Consider the following 19,008-nt stretch of genomic DNA (forward strand, 5'->3'; position numbering starts at 1 on the left):
GAAAAGAAAAAGGAAATACAGAAAGGGGGAAAAAAAAAACAGAAAGCGCCAGTTCGTTTTATGGCGAGCGCACACTTCGAAGCTCGCGTCGGAACTATAGCGAGCGGGCGACGACAGCGCCGTTGCCGCTGACAGGGCTGACATTCTTATCGGATTCCGTTTGGAGCCGCCTATTTTTTTTCCACGCGCTCCGCTTATCAACGACGCACGGCTCGGAGCGCGCAAGACACCAACAACCCTGCCCGCCCCTCGTGACGCATATCTCAAACGGGAGGCGAACGTGTTGTTTCGCCGCGTCTAAGGTCGATATAGTGTTCGCATGGGCGTGTTGGTGCTCAGAGTCGCTGGACAAAGACACCCTTACGTAGTTCAAGCAGTGCTCGCTTTCAGGATACAATACTTCGGCCACTGGATGCGTTGAAGGTGAGCGCGAGATTTCACTCGTTCTTTTCGATTCCGACACCACGGTATTCGTCTGGAGTGCACACCTGCTCTCGGCGTCGACTAGGAACAAAGTTCCTCGTCGGAAGCTGCGAAGTGTCGCGCATTAAGGCCTTATCTGCGTGTGCCTCTCGCCGCCGTTCGCACGCATCGGCGGACGCCATGGTTGCTATGCGCCTGCGAACTTTGGAAATGAAGGTATACGTGTGTCAAAGAGGGGCTTCGGCTTCGATGCGAAAGTCAAGGTTGACCTTATATGCTGTCCGAAACGTGAACGAGATGGGCCAGCAGTTAAAATCTGGCGCTTTTTTTGTTTGCCGTCTGCAGGACAGCAAAAAAACTGAAACAGGGCGAGGTTCACCTCGAAATCGCTACTTCTAATTCGCTCATATGGGCGGGCTACTTGGTACGCCGAGTGAAGAGTGCGTTTCATATGCCATACAGAGTCTTCGTTCATATGGTCAATTCGATAATGCCTGCACATTACCTTGGTATGTTCGTTCACCATACTTTAGGTCAATGTTGATAGGCACCGCTCGCAAATAGCATTCTTTTCTTCTTTTTTATGATGGTCCGGAGAACAAACAGCTATTTTCATTGTGAAGCCATTAAATTCGAGCATTATCCTTGATTCACAGGTAGGTGTTTCTTTTTTACCCTTTCGGGCCAAACGAAACTATGGATTCGAATAACTGCTCGAATGCTCATAATATGGCGCCGCGGTGACTCACGTATAGCTCCTTTATCTGTCGAAAACAAGTAGTTTACTTTGGGATGCGGGCAGCGCTTTTCCCTCTGGATCTCTAGGATTGCTCGTAGAAATTTGGACTGCTCGACTTTAATGATTTCTCATCCGCCGTTTGGGCTCCGGCTGGATGCAGCGCGCAACATTATGGAATCTTGTGGGCGTAGCGTCGGCGATCCAGCACTTGGGGACGTATTCCGTGACGATCACTTTCGGTGCCAGTAGCGTCTCCGCGATAGTATAGCCGTCAGGCCCGCGCTGACTGTCTGGTTGAGCAAAATTGGTTGAATTGGTTGACTGGTTGAGCACTACGTCACGCCAAGGCGATAGTATTGCCGAAGTGATCGTCGCAGAATACGTCCTTTGTGTGTGTCATTTTTTTTTTTGTGAAATGGTGACTTGTTAGTAAATGCTGTTGTCACACGAAGCTGAAGTTTCTGAAGGATTTTTCGTCCGTGTAGGTAGAAGCTGCACGTGAACCACTCATCGCGAGTACAAAAAAAAAAAAAAACCCTAAAAGAAGTTCCCGGAAGTGATTTTTTTTTAACAGCAGCAATCGCCGCATACAGCTCCACTTCAGTGCTCTGACGGTGTGACATGGAGTATTTCATGGGCTGAGTAAAAAGAACTGATTTAGAAGCAGGATACGTATACTCTAATTTGACACCGCATTAACAATATTGCCTGGTATGCGTGACTCAACTATCGTTGACGCTGAATAATGCGTATACTTTTGCCTCTTGAGCAGTGGCGACACCTGTTGAGCACCGCGCAATATACTATTTAGTGGCACCAAAGCGAAACTTCATTGCTAGATGGCTGCCGCCAGTGTCGCCAAGGAAGCTTTACACCGCATGTGCTTATTACGTAGCGCCTTTTCACTATTTTTGGAACCGAGCACACTTATCCGCGCATGTTCGGCAACATCTATTTATTTATTTATTTACTTATTTATTTATTTATTTATACTGCAATCTTTCCCAAGATGATAGCATTGTTGGCAGATAGTTTTAGAAGAGAACAAAAAATAATTAGAAGGAACAAAACTTTACATCAGTGCGAAACACAAAATCAACTCAAAACAAGTGGTTCTCAATGACAGTAATGAGAGTGTATCTAGCACGAAATCATCACTAGTAAGACTATTCTAATCAATGATAGTTCTAGGGAAAAAATTGCACTTAGAGTATTGATTCAGAAGATTACCTGTGTTATTGTCTTCTTTGTCGTTTCCGAGTGGCATAACCTGGAAAATAGGCATGAATGTCAGATGTATTGTTGTGATCGGCCGTTCACCTCGCGACAACCTCCGGCCACGGAGAACGCGATTATTGTAAACGGGCCGACGGCCTCGTCGAGGTCGTTTTCAAATGGGGTGTTGTATGACCACTACTGGAGCACCTCGGTCAGGAGGGGCTTGGCAATTAGCAAGTATTACGATCCTTCGCCTGTGAGCCGCCCAAATTTGCACGTCCACGCCGGAGACGCGGTCAGTGCAAGGATACGGTCCTTCACCTGTAGGCCGCCCAAATGGGCACGTCCACGCCGGAGACGCGGTTAGTGCAAGGATACGGTCCTTCACCTGTAGGCCGCCCAAATGGGCACGTCCACGCCGGAGACGCGGTCAGTGCAAGGATACGGTCCTTCACCTGTAGGCCGCCCAAATGGGCACGTCCACGCCGGAGACGCGGTCAGTGCAAGGATACGGTCCTTCACCTGTAGGCCGCCCAAATGGGCACGTCCACGCCGGAGACGCGCTTAGTGCAAGGATACGGTCCTTCACCTGTAGGCCGCCCAAATCGGCACGTCCACGCCGGAGACGCGGTCAGTGCAAGGACACGATCCTTCACCTGTAGGCCGCCCAAATGGGCACGTCCACGCCGGAGAAGGCGTCAGTATGCTACCCCCCGATCCCCTGTCTGTGCCACCCAGTGATGTGCATGTGCTTTCGACAAAGCTTCCTCCGGAGGTAAAGGGCAACAGACCTGCGGATTGGTGGGACATGAGTTCATCGGTCTCCTGACGCCTGATTGGGGGAGGCGACTGAACAATGACCACGCAGGGGATAAAAAAAGCGACGGATGGCGGCAGATCGGCTGCTACAACTTCTTGTTGAACTTTTTCTGTAGTACTTGAGTTTCCTTGTATATATGTAATATAAACTGGTGTGCAAAACGTCCTGGATATTGGGCCCAGTCCCATGTTACCTTACTCCTCCACGAGCAAAGCATATTCCACATCTTCGGACCCCCAGTCGCAACATGGTATCGATAATAAAGTGGCCTTTGACTAGCTAAAAAGAAAAGGAAAACGAACTTTAGCGTGGCAGATACGAATTTACGGCACGACAATCAGGGCCTTCACGTAGACCAAAACCTAATCTTGATTTAGGTGCGCATTCGAAAACAGGCGGAATATAATTAAAACTTATATGCATTGCCTTCATTACGGCTACCAGGTTGCTCTATCGGTAGCACCGCTAAACGCTGCGCGATCCGCTCAGCAACTCTATCAACCTCTGTGCAGGCTATGGATATGGGAATACAAGGAGCCTCTCACGTAGCCCGAGTGCTCCATACACGCCGCCATTACAGTATGGAATCTTGTAGTTGTCCAATGTTACCGTACGCTGCAAATCTCTTGCCCAAACAAGCTACGGAAATATCCCCGCTAATCTTTTCAAAAGTCATGAGAGCTTCATTACACACGCTGCGCTTTAGATCTAAATAATGCTTGAATTTATTGTCACCCGAGGCGCGAATACTGCAGCTAAATATCGTGCTCGAAATCACGCTGTCGTGAATGTTTATTCCACGCGCACATGTTGCTTGTAGTGAATATGGCATTCGTGCTGCTGAGCATGTTGTCACGAGTTGGATTCCCACATAGCTCGGCGGCCATAGGAACATCAAGCTTTCTTGATAAACCCTGCTTCAGAGATAGTGGAATGGTCACTTGTAACATGCAAAAGGAACGACGGGTGGCGACGCTTCTGTGAACTTCTCGTACCTTCCTGCAGTGACGTCAATGATTCCGGCAGCGTTTTCTAGGGTTCAGTTAATTGTTTATCAATAAGAGGTGTATATGTCGTTTTAAGGGAGCCTGAGACTAAAGTTAGCAAATTTAAATAACTTCTTCTGAGCGGCAGATGACTAATTACGAGAGAACGTACTTTAAATCTGTTACGTATACATTGACATACTGCCGTTGAGGTTACGGTTTCAAATTCGATATACAGACATTGTTCTCAGTGTTTCCCACTAATAATTCAGTGCCCTTCCGCTCGGTAAAGAAAGGTGACCAGCGATGCTTTGAATGCGGGCTGGTTAATGGCGAACTGGTATTGCTCGGCCCTGGTATTGATCGAAACTGGTCGCCCTGGTATTGCACTACTGTCGGGATCGGCCCACGTATGTGGAGTACTTAACGCCTGCTTCACCTCCGCCGCGGGTAGATCGTAGGTCGAAAAAGAGTGTCTAGGTTACACAGCACACTTTCGTCGCTTCGTACATAACTGTACATGACTACTAATAACAAACGCTGGACTAACTTTGTGACCACTAAAAAAGCATTTTGAGACTATGCTTGCCTTTTTGCTGCGGACGATTATCCCGCAAGGAATAAATATACTGCGCAACGAAAATGCAGCCCGTCTACTCCCACCCGCGACGGGCTTCCTCCTAGGCATCTCTTTAGATCAGACAAACGCATGCATAGTAAAGTTTTCTGAACGTCATTTTTTACCTAACTAAAAACTCAATTCATCACTACGACCGTACGACTAAGCATTGCTACGCGAAATATTCTGTAGTGCTATTCACCTCCGAGTTTCTCTTGAGCCACTGAGACGGTCTCTTGGTGTGGCTCCCGCGATGGGACGAGGCACTTTATTTTTACACCTGATATAAAATTTGTTTGTTTCGAATATTGGAGAAATTGGCTCTCCTGACGCTTGCTATCGCGAATGAGAACCGATGGTTAGCCAGCACCATTGTCACGGCACTCGCGGATTACCATGGCGTAGAAGTCATTCGGATGTCAATAGATAATCATCGTATGACTCTATCTCGATCGTAATGCTTTCGCATTACTGCCACCCCAGTGATATATAGCATGACCAGCCGCTCTTTCCTTTACTCATTTTTGAAGTGTAGACGGCAAGGTCTTCGCCACCAACGTAAGAAATTGTCCAATGGACGCGCCTTTTTTCTGTATGCACCATAGCTACTGAAACAACTCATTAGACAATGCTAGCTTGCATGTGCAATTATTACCATTTCGACATGCCGGTGAGGTAGACGTCAATAGCAGTGCTGATTGTGCAGTCTTGCGACGTTGAATTCAATCATAGCGCATAAAATTATTGCGATGAGACTATGTGGAACGTAACTGCTGGAGCAAAGGTATCGTCAGATGCTCTTTTCCTTATAAAAAAAGTACCTGACGTCTCAGCGACGATTGTAACTCATCATTAGGATAGGGAAAATACGAAATACAATATTACTGTTTGTGGGACAAGGTATGCTATAAAGGGAGGACAAAAAGATAATGCCAAAGTTATGTCAACGTTTAGGTCACCAATGCCAGTCGGACGGCAGAATAGCATTTAACTGAGCTAGTTGTTTCATAGTTAACTCGTCTTAGCCAATCGGCCGTTTCAAGCTAATGGCGAGATCATAACAAATCTGTTTTTAAGATCGATCGAACGCGTTGATTTAGCACGTGTTCACAGAAGGTTACGTCTAATTTACAGCGAAAACTATAGAAACTACCATGTAAGAAACGTGTGTAACTTCGCTTTAAAGTTACCTTTATGCTTTTCTTTTGAACTCAACTATAACTGCGTGACCTCAAGATATTCATGTTCATCATGGGCAATCCGCCGAGTTTCATGGCGCATGAGATGCACATATTCGCAACTTTTTGTTAGTTTATCGACACGTTTGCACAGCGCAAAAGACGAGGACTGAAGGAAGAACACAACACAGGCGCTAACTTCAACTGATCTTTATTTGCGAAATCGCCAGAACTATATAGATGAGCAGAAGTAATAAAAAAACAACTTTTGCATTAAGTCACACGTGAACCCCTATTGCATCGCAGCCAGATACTTGATTATGTTTTTTGTGAGGGCAATAGACGGCATGTTGATGCAAAGGTCGCCCAGCCGCTGTATCTTGTCAGCCTCTATGATTTCGCGTATAAGCTGTTCTCGGTGTTTTGAAATTGACGCAGTTTTCAAATTCAGGTCACAATGGTAGTCTCAGCAGCGAATGCCAAGCTGACCTTGCACGGTGGTATAAACATTGTCAAAATGCTCTTTCAATCGCCCATTTAAACATCTGCCTGTTTGGTCAACGTATTTCTTTCAGTAAGTCAAGGGAATCATGTAGACCACACCCAAGGCGCATGATCCAATCCGCTTCCTGTAGTTAGTATTGCAAATATTTATTCGTGTGGCATGAGCATTCACACGCCTACAGAGCGCGGTAATATTTCCGGGCCGGAAAAAAACTTTAAAATCCACTTTACTGTCTATCATCTTCAATCTGGGCGAAATCTTGTGCAAGTAAGGGAGCACCGCGACTGGCTTATTGTCTCTGGCAGCGCTGTGAGCTGGTGCTTTGTCTCCCAGCCTGATTTTCTTTAACATCTTTTCTGCGACTGAAACTAACCAAAGCTGTTGGTACCCAGCATATGTTAGGCGGGAGGCCTGCGCTTGGAGATTGCGCGTTAGTGTGGAAGCAAGGCTTGTTTGGTGCATTTGTGAAGCAAATATTTAGAATGCTCCGTTTAACCAGTTTAGAATGGGCCGACAGATAAGACAAAAGTGGCTTGTTCCCTCTGGGCTCGTACATCCAGCACAAGTGATCTCTAGAGATAATAAGTCGCAAATCTAAAAACCTTAACGAGTCATCTACCAGTAGTTCATGCGTCAGGATAAGTTGCGACAAACACTCGTTAAATAGGCAAAGTGCTTCTGAAACAGCATGCTCAAAACCTTGACCTTCACATGCAAAATGTAACAAGAAATCATCCACAAAAGGGAAAACCTTTACAACCTGGATGCTATCAATGCGGCTAGCAATAAGTCGATCATGGTAAGCGAGAAAAATGTCGCTTAAAATTGGTGCTATGCATGAACCAATGCACACACCGCTTTTTTGCTTCACAAATGCCCTAAACAAGCCTTGCTTCCACTCTTTAACGCGCAGTTTTCAAGCGCAGGCCTCCCGCCTAACAGATGCTGGGTACCCGGATCATTTGTTAGTTTCTGTTGCAGAAAAGATATTAAAGAAAATCAGGCTGGGAGACAAAGCACCAGCTCACAGCGCTGCCAGAGGCAATAAGCCAGTCGCGGTGCTCCCTTACTTGCACAAGATTTCGCCCAGCTTGAAGATAATAGGCAGTAAAGTGGATGTTAATGTTGTTTTTCTGCCCCGGAAATATTACCGTGCTCTGTAGGCGTGTGGATGCTCATGCCACACGACTAAATATTTGCAATACTAACCACAGGAAGCGGGTTGGAGCATGCGCCTTGGGTGTGGTTTACATGATTCCCTTGACTTGCGCAAAAAACTAGGTTGGAAAGACAAGCAGATGTTTAAATGAGCGATTGAAAGAGCATTTTGGCAGTGTTTATACCGCTGTGCAAGGTCACCTTGGCATTCACTGCCGACACTGCCATTGTGACCCTGAATTTGAAAACTGCGTCATAATTTACAAACACCGAGAACAGCTTACACGCGAAACCATAGAGGCTGACAATATACAGCGGCTGGGCGACCTTTGCATCAGCATGCCGTATATTGCCCTCACAAAAAACGAAATCAAGCACCTGGCTGTGATGCAATAGGGGTTAACTTGTGACCTAATGCAAAAGTTTTATTACTTTTGCTCATACATATAGTTCTGGCGATTTCGCAAATGAAGGTCAGATGAAGTCAGTGCGTGTGTTGTGTTCTTCCTTCAGTCCTCGCTGTGCAAACCTGTCGATATTGAATCGCCAACTTGCCCAAGCTTCCATATTATCAATTTTTTGTTTGTTGTTCTTATATTTTTTATTAGTAGTGAGACTTTTATTTTCGGGCAATCTTGAAAAGGTGCTGAAAAGGGAAGGTAGGTCAGTTAACCTGGGCTTTGCCGCCTTGGCTATCCTACTTTTGGGTAAGGAGGAAATATGAGGCGGAAATACAAGAAAAATACTGAAGAGGCAGTCAGTGTGAACACGCTGGCAAATGTTCCCAGGCAGTGACAGGCTGTCGTATGGTCCAGTCGCCTCCAAAATGCGCATTATCATTTTTGAGGTCTTGCGCTTAAACCGAGGTCCCAGGTTTTTCTGCTCTGATGGCGTTACGTCATCCAAGTGGCTCTGCGAGGTAGTCACACTCGAAATTACGAAATATTTTCCTTATTTTTTATTTTTGCATTTAACGTGCTCTTTTAAGTCATGATATCGGGTTAATGCGATCTTTAGTTCGCAAACTTGCCATAGTGTAGTTAGTAAAGCAACAAACGCACGCGGGGAGCTTGGTGTAGCATATGTGACCCGATGCATTATGAGTTGCGCGAAGTCTTCATGAGTTATGTCTTGCCACGCCGTTACTGTGTGTACCTATTGACGGTTTAACGAGAGTACTGGAGCGCCACTTTCGCCGGCTGTTTGTGAAAGTCGGTACTTTCTAACTGTAGGAACAACTGCACCGTAGTATCTGGGGTATTCATATATAAGAGAACTGATATATAAGCGCGCTTTCGGCGTTTCACGACCATAATAAGTTGATATCACAACTCAACAACCTGTGAGATAGCTCGTAAAGTAATCCAAGATGGCGGCACCGATGAACAGATGCTAAAGAATGGTTGTTTCAATACACTCGTCGTATCCGGCTAAATAGAAAGTGGACAGCCGTCACCTCAGGTCTCGTTTAAATTGTGACGAAAGCGACAGAAAAGCACAGGAAACGGTATTCACGCTTTTATGTGCAGTTAATGTAAGCTACGTTGTTTTTCATAGCTTCGTACACGAAAGAGAATCAAAATAGAGAGATATGTTTCTTCTTAACATTTTCTCTGGAGGCGAGGCGACGTGAAGTCGCACAGAAGTCTTCCAGATGCGTTCCATTACTTCGGCTCGAAGCATGTTGTGTGAGCTGTAAGCGTAGATTCTCTGCATGCAGCGCTAGCCGGAACTGGAACACACCCGATATTGCGGCTCCAGCTGCAGCCGGACAAGCAGCCATGGAGGCCGAGCAGACGCTTTGCGGTTGGCCCACCTGCGGGCAGCCCCTGCAGGCAAGGCCCGGCGCCAAATTCGCCAAGTGCTACGCCTGCTGCCACATAAACTGCCTGAAATGCGAGGCGGCGCACGAGGGCATGAACTGCGCGGAATTCCAGGCGCGGCGTGGGCCCGCAGTTAAGAGCCCCGTTCTCTCGCCCACCTCGGCAGACGCTCGCAGCAAGAGCTTTGACACCTGGTCACCCTCAGCGGGTGGCCGGTGGAGTAAAGGCGACCCGGCGTCGCCGAAGGACTCGGCGCCATCAGCTGCCGCAGCCTCCGCCACGACACTGCAAATGCCCCTTGGGGTTAACGCCTCTGCGAGCTGCAGCTCGACATACGGGCCCCGCTCCGCAGCCGTCACACGTCAGTCAACGTCGCCGAGCAAGGTACGTGCAATAACAGATTGCTTACTGGAGTTTCGAGTGTTACCAACTATACATGGAGTGTACCGGGATAAAGGCCACACGAGATAGATGGCTTAGAGGTGCCCGTGTGTGGACGGATTTGTCCTACAGACTGTACGAGTGGTTAATTGTGGACAATAAGTACGACGAGCCACTTGTGCTACTTGCTAGCCATTAAGGCCTGTATGAATTTAATTATAGCATGCGGTTGGGGGAGGGGTGGCAACCCATGCGGTAAAAAAGAAAATGCAACTACCAGTGAAGACAAACAGAGCGAAGGGAAAATTACTTCTATTGAAATGCATAATGAAGAAAAAGAAAATGAAAGTCGACTAAAAGACACTGCCCCGCCGGCAGGAGCTAAACCTAAATGCGGAAGGTGTGAGTGCCGGTGGCGAGTAAGTTTTACATCCACTTCAATTTTCTTTCCTTGATATTTCAGTCACCATCATCGTCATCATCAGTCATCGTCCTCGTCATCGTCATCATCGGCAGCCTGTGCTGCCTCCGCCGCCTATTTGGTTTTGTCAATTGCTTGACGAAGGCTTCTCCAGCGATCTCCAATTACCCCTGTCTTGCGGAAACTGATTCCTAGTTGTACCTGCAAATTTATTAATTTCATATCGCCACACCTCGTTTTCTGCCGTCCTTGACTGCGCTTCCCTTCCCTTGGCACCCATTCTGTAACTCTAACGGTCCACTGGTTATCTGTCCTACGCATTACATGGCTTGCCCACTCCATTCTCTTTCTTAATGTCAACTATAATATCGGCTATCCCTGTTTGCTCTCTGATCAACACTTTATTTTTAGCACTCCAGGTAAAAAATTTTCTTTTGCTCTGCCTTGCCTGGCTTGCCTGTCTATAGACTTCAAGTAATTGCATTTGTGACTCACAAAAGAAAGTCGAGCCCCTGGTTTCTCTTTCCTCTTTTTTGCTCATCTTAAAGTGGAAGACGGGCGAGTGTGGTAACCCTCGTCATTATATGACGGCCCCTACAAATGCGATGGAAATAACTCGTTGGGGAAGTCCTGATCCCGCGTGGCAAGCCTAAAACCCATTAGAAAAGAGAGGCAGAGATCAAATTCATTAAAAAAAATCCCAGTAGCTAGAGGTGTGTGAACTGAACACAGTATATTCGCATTTATTGAGCGAGAGAGGCAGGGAAGGGCAGGTGCATGCTAAGCCAACACGGCGGCCATACCTTAAGAAACGACGAGCGGTCCAGACTTTCGATAGACGGCAGCTGCCCTTCACAATCGGGATATTGGAGAAAAACTGCGAATTCGCAACCGAAAAAGTTCAAAACGGGAGATAGTTGGTCGGCTTGGGCACGCCATCAACGATGAAGTAATAGTAGATGCATAATTGCCTACAACACGTCGGCGAACACGTTACAATAGGGCGTATAGTCTGCCCTTCTTGCATTGTTGCGTCTCTGCATCCACCTTCCACCCGGACTCCCCCGCCGTGAAAGAACTTCAGTGTCCCGCATCCATGTGGTTGAACATCGCGTTCACAAAAGTTTACTAATTGATCATCGCAATGGCCAAAAACTCCGCATGCCGTTCTTGATAATACGGCGTGACCATTGAACATGTTCTGTGCTATTGTCCATCCTTTGAATCGCGACCATATACTTGGCGCCTCGGCTGCTTAGACAATAGACGTTCTTGCAATCAAAGATCCTGGGACCTTGGCCGAAGAACACATACACGCGCGCACACACACGCGTACACACGTACGCACAAGCACCACACCACCAAGCATGCACACGCACGCACAAGCACCACACCACCAAGCAAGCAAAAGACCACCAACGCACTTATGCGCTTCATAAAGGCAGCTCGGCTAAAGGTGTGGTTGTGACTGCACTCTTAATCTAGTTCCGTAAAGGTTCCATTAAGTAAGTACAACGTAACTTGCAACAATGTTCCGTTTAATTAGTGAAAATCATGTCGAACGACATGAAGACTGACATGTAGTAACAGTGGCAACAAGTTCGACCGAAGGAAGAGCCGACCATCGAGCACATTGGCTCTGCATATGTTTCACTTAGTAAGCTGATAATTGTGGCGAATATGTTACACTTAGCCAAATTTAAGTGGAACGAAATTTAGAGAGCATAAGCGAGCGCATCAGTCATCTGCGAGAGTGCGCATGTACATTGTCTCTCTGTTTCTTTCTTCCCCCTTTCCCCTTCCCGAGGGTGGGGTAGCCAACGGGGTGGGACCATGGCTAACATCCTTGCCTTTTCTTCGCTACCCACCTGTGGCAAGTTGTTTTTTCATCCACTTTCATTTCCATTAATTTATTGTTTCCTTATTTCATTTATTAAACACAAGTAATTTACCCTATGTTGTCATTGGTGTCAGCGTTTGTTGGCTTCTTATGATATGACTAATAAAATTGGGCCCCTCGGTTAACCCCCTTTCTTCTCGTTTATTCCCATAGACGTTATATTATAAAACAAGAAGGATGCATGCAAGGCGTGCATAATTTCCATTTTGACGATTCCGTGGCTGCCACGCTTTCTGAAATGCGGAGAAGTCATATCGTCGGGCTTCGAAAGTTTTAATGGCATAGTCAACGTCGTAATCGACGGTTCTGTGAATTCAAATACATAACAAGCGGGTACAGGAGGGCAGCTGGAAGAGCTTTTGAGAAAGCCTAATGAAAAATGTTCAAAACGAAGCTTTCTTTTGCCTTTACCAACGAGACACAGAAGTCTGATGAGAAGAAAAGCGGAGAGGCTGGCTGTAGGAGTGTCTCTAGCCTACTACTTTACACTGGATGAAGGGGAAAGGGAAACACAAAGTAGAAAGGAATGAGGACTCTCCCGACTTTGGTGCGGCCGCTGGCAGCTGCCAGGTTGGTCAGTATCGCGGCTGATATATTTGTTTACGAGTATATACATGCGAATGCATACGATTGTCTTGTACGATTGTCGAGCACCGGGTGTCGCCGAATACAGTGCGAATCATCGAGGCAGCCCCGGACGGCAGGTTATGTACGTAAGTGCGGATGTGAGCTAGAAGAAAAAATTCGCAGCTATTCCACAGGGAATGTGGGCTACCAGCGAAGCTGGAAAGAGAAAGCACGCCCCTGAGTGCAAAAGTTTACCTATTTTGGGGCTTTTCCCTTCCGCGTGTGTAGAATACTCTGCGAACACACACAATCGCTACCAATAGCGGCCAAACATGTCGAGGTGTCCAAATTCAAACGCGCCAAGCATATCAAGCCGCTGGCTTTCTTGCAAGATATTCATAAGGGCGTTCTATGCCACTTGTCGATGCATGCGTGACGTAATGGTTTCAATGTCGAACTTCTGAGTTCGAATCCTGCCAGCGGATGATTTTAACAATGTTTATTTAATTATTTATTACACGGTACTTTGTCCAAAATGAACAATTTACTGACGAATTTAAAAGACGAAAGCCAGATCGACGATATTTAGGCAAATACACGTGTTTCCCATAATTCCCATGTTGGCTGAAGCGCCCCAATTGCAGCTCCCGTAGACACTAGCGCCAGAGCTCCCTCTAGCAATTATTGTATGAAACTATATATCGGCGGGCTTCTTAGCTAGCTCTCCTCTTGCTACGCCAGGTGTCAGCACATGCCTTACTGGTTTGCTTTGCCGCCTCATAGAGGGCGCGGAACTTCTGAGGCACGGACATTGAAAAATGTATGGGAGGGTAGACATGATCAGCTGTGCAGTAAAGACTAATTGCTGTGCCATTGCACTCATTCCGTCGTTGTAATTCAATCGACTTCATTTCTTTCGTGATCATTCCTTCATTTTCATGCATTTGTCATCGTTTCATCGCGTTCATTTTCTCGTCGTCCTTGCATCGCCATTTCATAACCACGCCGCCATCGCAAAGCCGTCATCATGCTGTCACCGTCATCCTGCCATTGTCATTGGATCGTCATTTTACCATTGTCCCGATGCTGCAATCATGCTGCAATCATGCTGTTGTCATTCTATCGATCATGATCATGCAACCGTTGTCGTGCCCCCGTTGTCGTGACGTCGTTGTCGTGACGTCGTTGTCGTGACGTTGTTGCAGTGACGTTGTTGTCGTGGCATTGTTTGAGGGACATTGTTGTCGTGGCATTGTTGTCGTGTGGCATCGTTGTCTTTGCGTCGTTGTCGGAGCACAGTCTTCCGGATGCATTGGTGGTCCTACCTACGTCGTGATGTCGTTGTGGTGGTTTTAGCTCCGTCATTCCGGCTTCGACATCCGATTGTCATGTTTTGTGAACAAAGCTTTCTGTGTTGATTATTAAATAGCATTGATTAACAATTTTCTATAACTTTATGACTGTAGTGTCGATACGAGTGGTAGTGGATCACACGCGCGCGGCATGGTTTCCTGTAGCTCTTAGCTCCATGTGTGACTAAGATGAAGACTTTGTATGGTGTTTCTCGAGGCAGGAGGTAGATGACATAACTTGATTAAAAAAAAAAAAACTCAAGCCGGCTTGTCTTTTTGCTTGCGCCTGGGAGCGGCCCTCAGTCCCGGTTTTCTACAGCTTTCGCTGCCTCCCGGGCCCGCAACATAAGCTGTTGCTTGTCCTTCGATGAATGTTGGTTAGACGTATGTGCAAAGAGAAGTATGACATATATGTAAATGCATTTAATGCTTCTATAGTCCTTGGATAAAAGTGGCACACACATTCTGCATGATCACCCAATGGACACATGTCCATTGGCGTAAACCTAGTGCCCCGAGTTGTGTATTCGGGTACGCACCCAGTGGCACGAAGCCAGTGTACCAAGAAAGCTTCGCTTTAAAAAAAGACACAATCGCATTTCTTGACTATGCACACTTATAGACTCCCATATTTTTTCCTGCCCGCTCCACTCCTTTTTCTTTTTCCATGCTTCACTTCGTTCAGAAGCCTTTAAAGGTTGACCTGGAGACCAAGCCAGGAGACCAGGGCGCAACGCACCAGCAGCGGAAGGCCATTTGTCGCACCGAGGACTGCGGTTACGAGGATCACGTGGACGCGGGTGACACGGAGTTGTTCTGCTACAAGTGCAGGAAAACCACGTGCCTGCAATGTAATGCCGTACATGGCTACCTCACCTGTAAAGAGTATAGGCAGCAGGTATGCACACGGATGTAGATTTTGCGATGTGTACCGGGCAAAAAGGAATAGTGCAGGGCTAAGTGGCACGGCTCCATACAGTACAGTAGCTCACTCTACTATAGCAGAGTCACCCGCCATGTGCTTCTCTTTTCTTGTATTTTCCATTTTTCTTTACCTCAGTGGGGTGTACCAAGCTAGAGACATGCTCTCCAGGCCGACCTCTCCTCCTTTCCTGTAGCGTGTATTCGTGTTACTTTGAGCTGCTCAATATCTCTGGTTCACGTCCCTCTAATATCCCGTGAAAGAAGGCTCCAGCTGCTCGTAAATATGTCGATCTTAATAGGCATGTCACAATCTATGTTGAATCTTTATTATCACCTTTAACAGTACTACGAACAAGAAAAATCTTTAGACATCTTTTCAATGTCTTCACGCAGCGCGGTTGTAACCGTCTTTCTACAGAGACACTGCGGTGTACTGACACTGACCTTCGGGAAAACTTGTCAGATTCAGCGCAACAGCGGCGGTGTACAAACGATGGCCATCATCAAAGCTATCTTGGGCACTGAAGGTCACTGAGTGTTACTTGATATAGCAAGCTAACATGACGTCTGCTATAACTGTACAACTTGCTTTATTGATTTGCTAGGGAAAAAAAACAAAGGATACCTGTTCGGGTATATCTTCTTTTGCGTCACGTCGTGCTGTGCCTGGTCTAAAACGTGAGGGGCGGACAGGCACTCTCCGACTCATTTCCTAAGTCACAAATATATTCGCAGTGAAAGAAATGCATCCATCTAAGGGATGTCAAGTAAGGCTTTAACTTCGGATGACTAGTAAAGATAAATGTTGGAATGAAGACTCCTACATTGATGTATTTGAAATAGATAATGCAGCATGGAGAGCGAATCTTGCGCTTGGCAGAGGCTTAGGGCTCATTTTGATGCGAAAGCGTCAAATGCCTCATTGAGCGAAAAAGCCGGTGCCCCGCGTCTGCAGCAGAAAAACGGCGCCTAAATTGGCCGCGACGTCGCGGCACGAGAGAGCCTCAGTGGAGCAGTGCGGGCGAAAGTGCACACACGCTGCCGCAGTAGCGCGCCAGGCGTTGCGTGAGGGGAGAGGGCATCGTCGCGACGCCAAATCGCCCCCGCTCTCGGAAGCCAGTGTTAACCGCGCGTTCCTTGTTTTGTATCAGTGAAATGCTGTGACGACTTCTGTCGAGGGGTGGCGCTACCATCCACTTTCTTGAGGCGAGGTCTCCATGAACAGTGGAGTGGAGAAGAGTTCTATCTAGAATACAGGGGTGAGTGAGTGAGTGAGTGAATGAATGAATGCTATCAAACCATCGCTCTCTAAACTTCTCGTCGTTTCTCCCGCAGCTCGACGACGAAGAGGACGAGATTCAAGTGCGGTGCGCTGGCACGGGTTGCGAATTTACAGCCTTCGTTGGCGTTAGCGCGCAGCAACTGAAATGTCAGCTCTGCGAGAGCATCACATGCCTCAAATGCTGTGCCGTGCACGAATTCCGGACCTGCGAGGCATACGAGCGGGAGCGCCGCCGGTCGCAGCGGGAAACGGCGGCCGCGACGGCTTGCGAGCCCAGCGAGCCTTATCCACAGAAACCAAACGCGCGAGCCGATCGGGGTGACGACAGCGAGTCGCGCGACGAGCCACCGGCTTACGTCGCGGCCGGGAAAGCAGCCATCAACCGAGAAGCACCGGTGCAGAAGGAACTCCTTGCTCAGAAGGCAGCGAACAGTATGGGCAATGGACGGGCGGAGACCGAGGTAAGAGAGATTGGGATAAGAGAAGTGAGGATACACGGAGGAGATACGCGGGAGGCATAGCCGAGCAAGCGTCGAATTATTTGCAACAATTGGACGCACATTCGTATGCTTTACGACTCCCGATGAACACCAGTTCGAGCTTGATAAATCATACACCTATGATGGCCTAGTGAGCCCTCTCAAACGCGACTATTCCTGCTCGTATGGAAAAACGCGTTGTACCGAGCTACAGCTTTCTATACGCCACGTGCGCCAAGTTAAATTCGGCTCCGAATGAGTCATGCATGTGCGACAACGGCGCCATCTGTGCACGCGACACATGCATGGTCGAGCAACGGCTTGTTTCCTCTTCGCAACGATACCAAAGTATGGTTGCAAATACATAAGCCATAACCATATATGTTTTCGTTACATCGGTTTCAACAAGCGACCCTCCTCGGGCCTTTCTTTGAAGACGTTTCCCGGCATAAATATTTGTAAAGGTTTTCGGCGACCTGCAAAACAAGACGAACGTACAATTGTCAATTCATTACATACACACCTGGAACAACCACGTATTTTGCACGGAAACTGTGCAAAGGTAAACCATATCAAGGAGAAAACAAAGGTTAGGTGAAATCACAGATGCCCCATAGATCTATTCTTTCTGTATTTCAGTATATATTTAACAAGGTTGCCGCAACAGTGCATTTCTTCCCTGAACAAGTTAGATGTTACGGCCTCCGGAACCAAAGACTGACTCTAAACTAACCCACTTACCGCAGTACCAGAGATTTTACGCGAACGATTGTAGTGAGTATCGAATTTCTCGCTCTAGCTGCTCATAACGCCACGAGATTTGGACAGCGCTTGCTCGGGACCGAAATTATCGATAAATAAGGGTTACATTGTGTTCCAACGTCACTCAATCTAAAGAGTTGTGAGGACTTCTTCTAAACAAATAACGGGTACTTCGAAATATGTGACTTCGTACTAAAGTACCGGCACTAGGGATCAGGCGCAAAATTCGAAAACCCGCCGTGGTTGCTCAGTAGCTATGGTGTTGGGCTGCTGAGCACGAAATCGCGGGATCGAATCCCAGACACGGCGGGCGCATTTAGATGGGGGCGAAATGCGAAAACACCCGTGTACTTAGATTTAGGTGCACGTTAAAGAACCCCAGGTGGTCGAAATTTTCGGAGTCCTCCACTACGATGTGCCTCATAATCAAAAAGTGGTTTTGGCACGTAAAACCCCGTAATTATTAAATTCGAGAAACGTTGTACTTTCGATAACACCGTTAATGGTCCCCTTCCATTCCTCCCCCCCCCCCCCCCCAAATAAAGGGAAGTCAGTTTTTGAAAAAAAAGGGAATGCTTTACTAAAGTAAACGTAGTCCTTGCTCTGAGCGTTGCTTAAAGGGATACTAAATTTATAAAATACATGAAATCAGTTTAGACTGGTGATGCATGCATTACGAATTGCGTATGCGATAATTCTGTGGTATGAGGTTGGTTGCTAGAAGAGAAAGGCTAATCATGCATTTTACAAATAGTACGGTTTCACATTATCTCGGCTCATTATGGAAAAGCCTGATTCATGAAGCCTGCGAATCGCATATGTTAAACACCACCGAAGCTTCTGACCCATGTTGTCTATACACCGGCACCCCTAACTGGCGCGACATGCTTTGACACTTTTTTTCAGCTTCTTTAGGATGTGTTGGCGGAGCTTGAAGGACTACAGTGCACTATAGTTTGCTTTATTTTGGCCCTCTGCGCCTGCAGAAATGCATCCAATGATTTAAGCATACACAGGCGCAATGTTAACATGACATAGAGATCTCAGCGACGATTACAGGGAGCTTCAAAATTGCGGAAATTTTGTTCAATACAGATGAGAAAGGAATCTTGAGCCTCGCATTCTAGCTGAAATTAGCAGCAGGAAGTGGCCTCATGCAAACGGGGTGCCTAGAAAAGGTAACAAGCCGCAGGTTACAGGCGAAATAGACACGTAGTAAAGAAGACCTGCGGCAGGAAGGTTAAATAGTAGAATGTGATCAGAAATCGCAGCGTTGCGGAAGTGAGGAAGTCTCCTGTATTTAGATTGGAGTGTATGGTGCAGAGGAATAATTGGTGCTGGAAATTCCGACCCACGGGTTTCGTTCGCAGCAAACTCAAGTGATCTCCTAAATGAACAGCGCGAATTCCCGAACAAGCAAGCGGTGACCACACCTCTCTTTTATGCTCTTCATTTTAAAGACGTTGCCGTA

At 47.0% G+C, this 19,008-nt stretch overlaps 1 protein-coding gene across 9 annotated transcripts in view; it reads left to right on the forward strand.

The window, feature by feature from the left end:
* Nucleotides 1–213: 213 nt before the first annotated feature.
* The window catches only part of LOC142575937 (uncharacterized), a 57,671-nt gene continuing 38,876 nt past the window's right edge, over nucleotides 214–19,008 (forward strand). For 2 of the 9 annotated variants that reach the window (XM_075685749.1, XM_075685753.1), the window contains exons 1-4: nucleotides 215–423; nucleotides 9,367–9,853; nucleotides 14,776–14,988; nucleotides 16,350–16,757. In XM_075685749.1, the coding sequence (XP_075541864.1) occupies nucleotides 9,428–9,853; nucleotides 14,776–14,988; nucleotides 16,350–16,757 (1,047 nt within the window). In that variant the 5' untranslated portion in view covers nucleotides 215–423; nucleotides 9,367–9,427. Of the gene's footprint in view, nucleotides 424–615; nucleotides 640–9,366; nucleotides 9,854–14,775; nucleotides 14,989–16,349; nucleotides 16,758–19,008 lie in introns of those variants that run through there. The other 7 variants (XM_075685757.1, XM_075685758.1, XM_075685752.1 and 4 more) reach the window with 6 other exon arrangements.

Source organism: Dermacentor variabilis, chromosome 3 (genome assembly GCF_050947875.1).
Source record: "Dermacentor variabilis isolate Ectoservices chromosome 3, ASM5094787v1, whole genome shotgun sequence".
Taxonomy (NCBI): Eukaryota; Metazoa; Arthropoda; class Arachnida; order Ixodida; family Ixodidae; genus Dermacentor; species Dermacentor variabilis.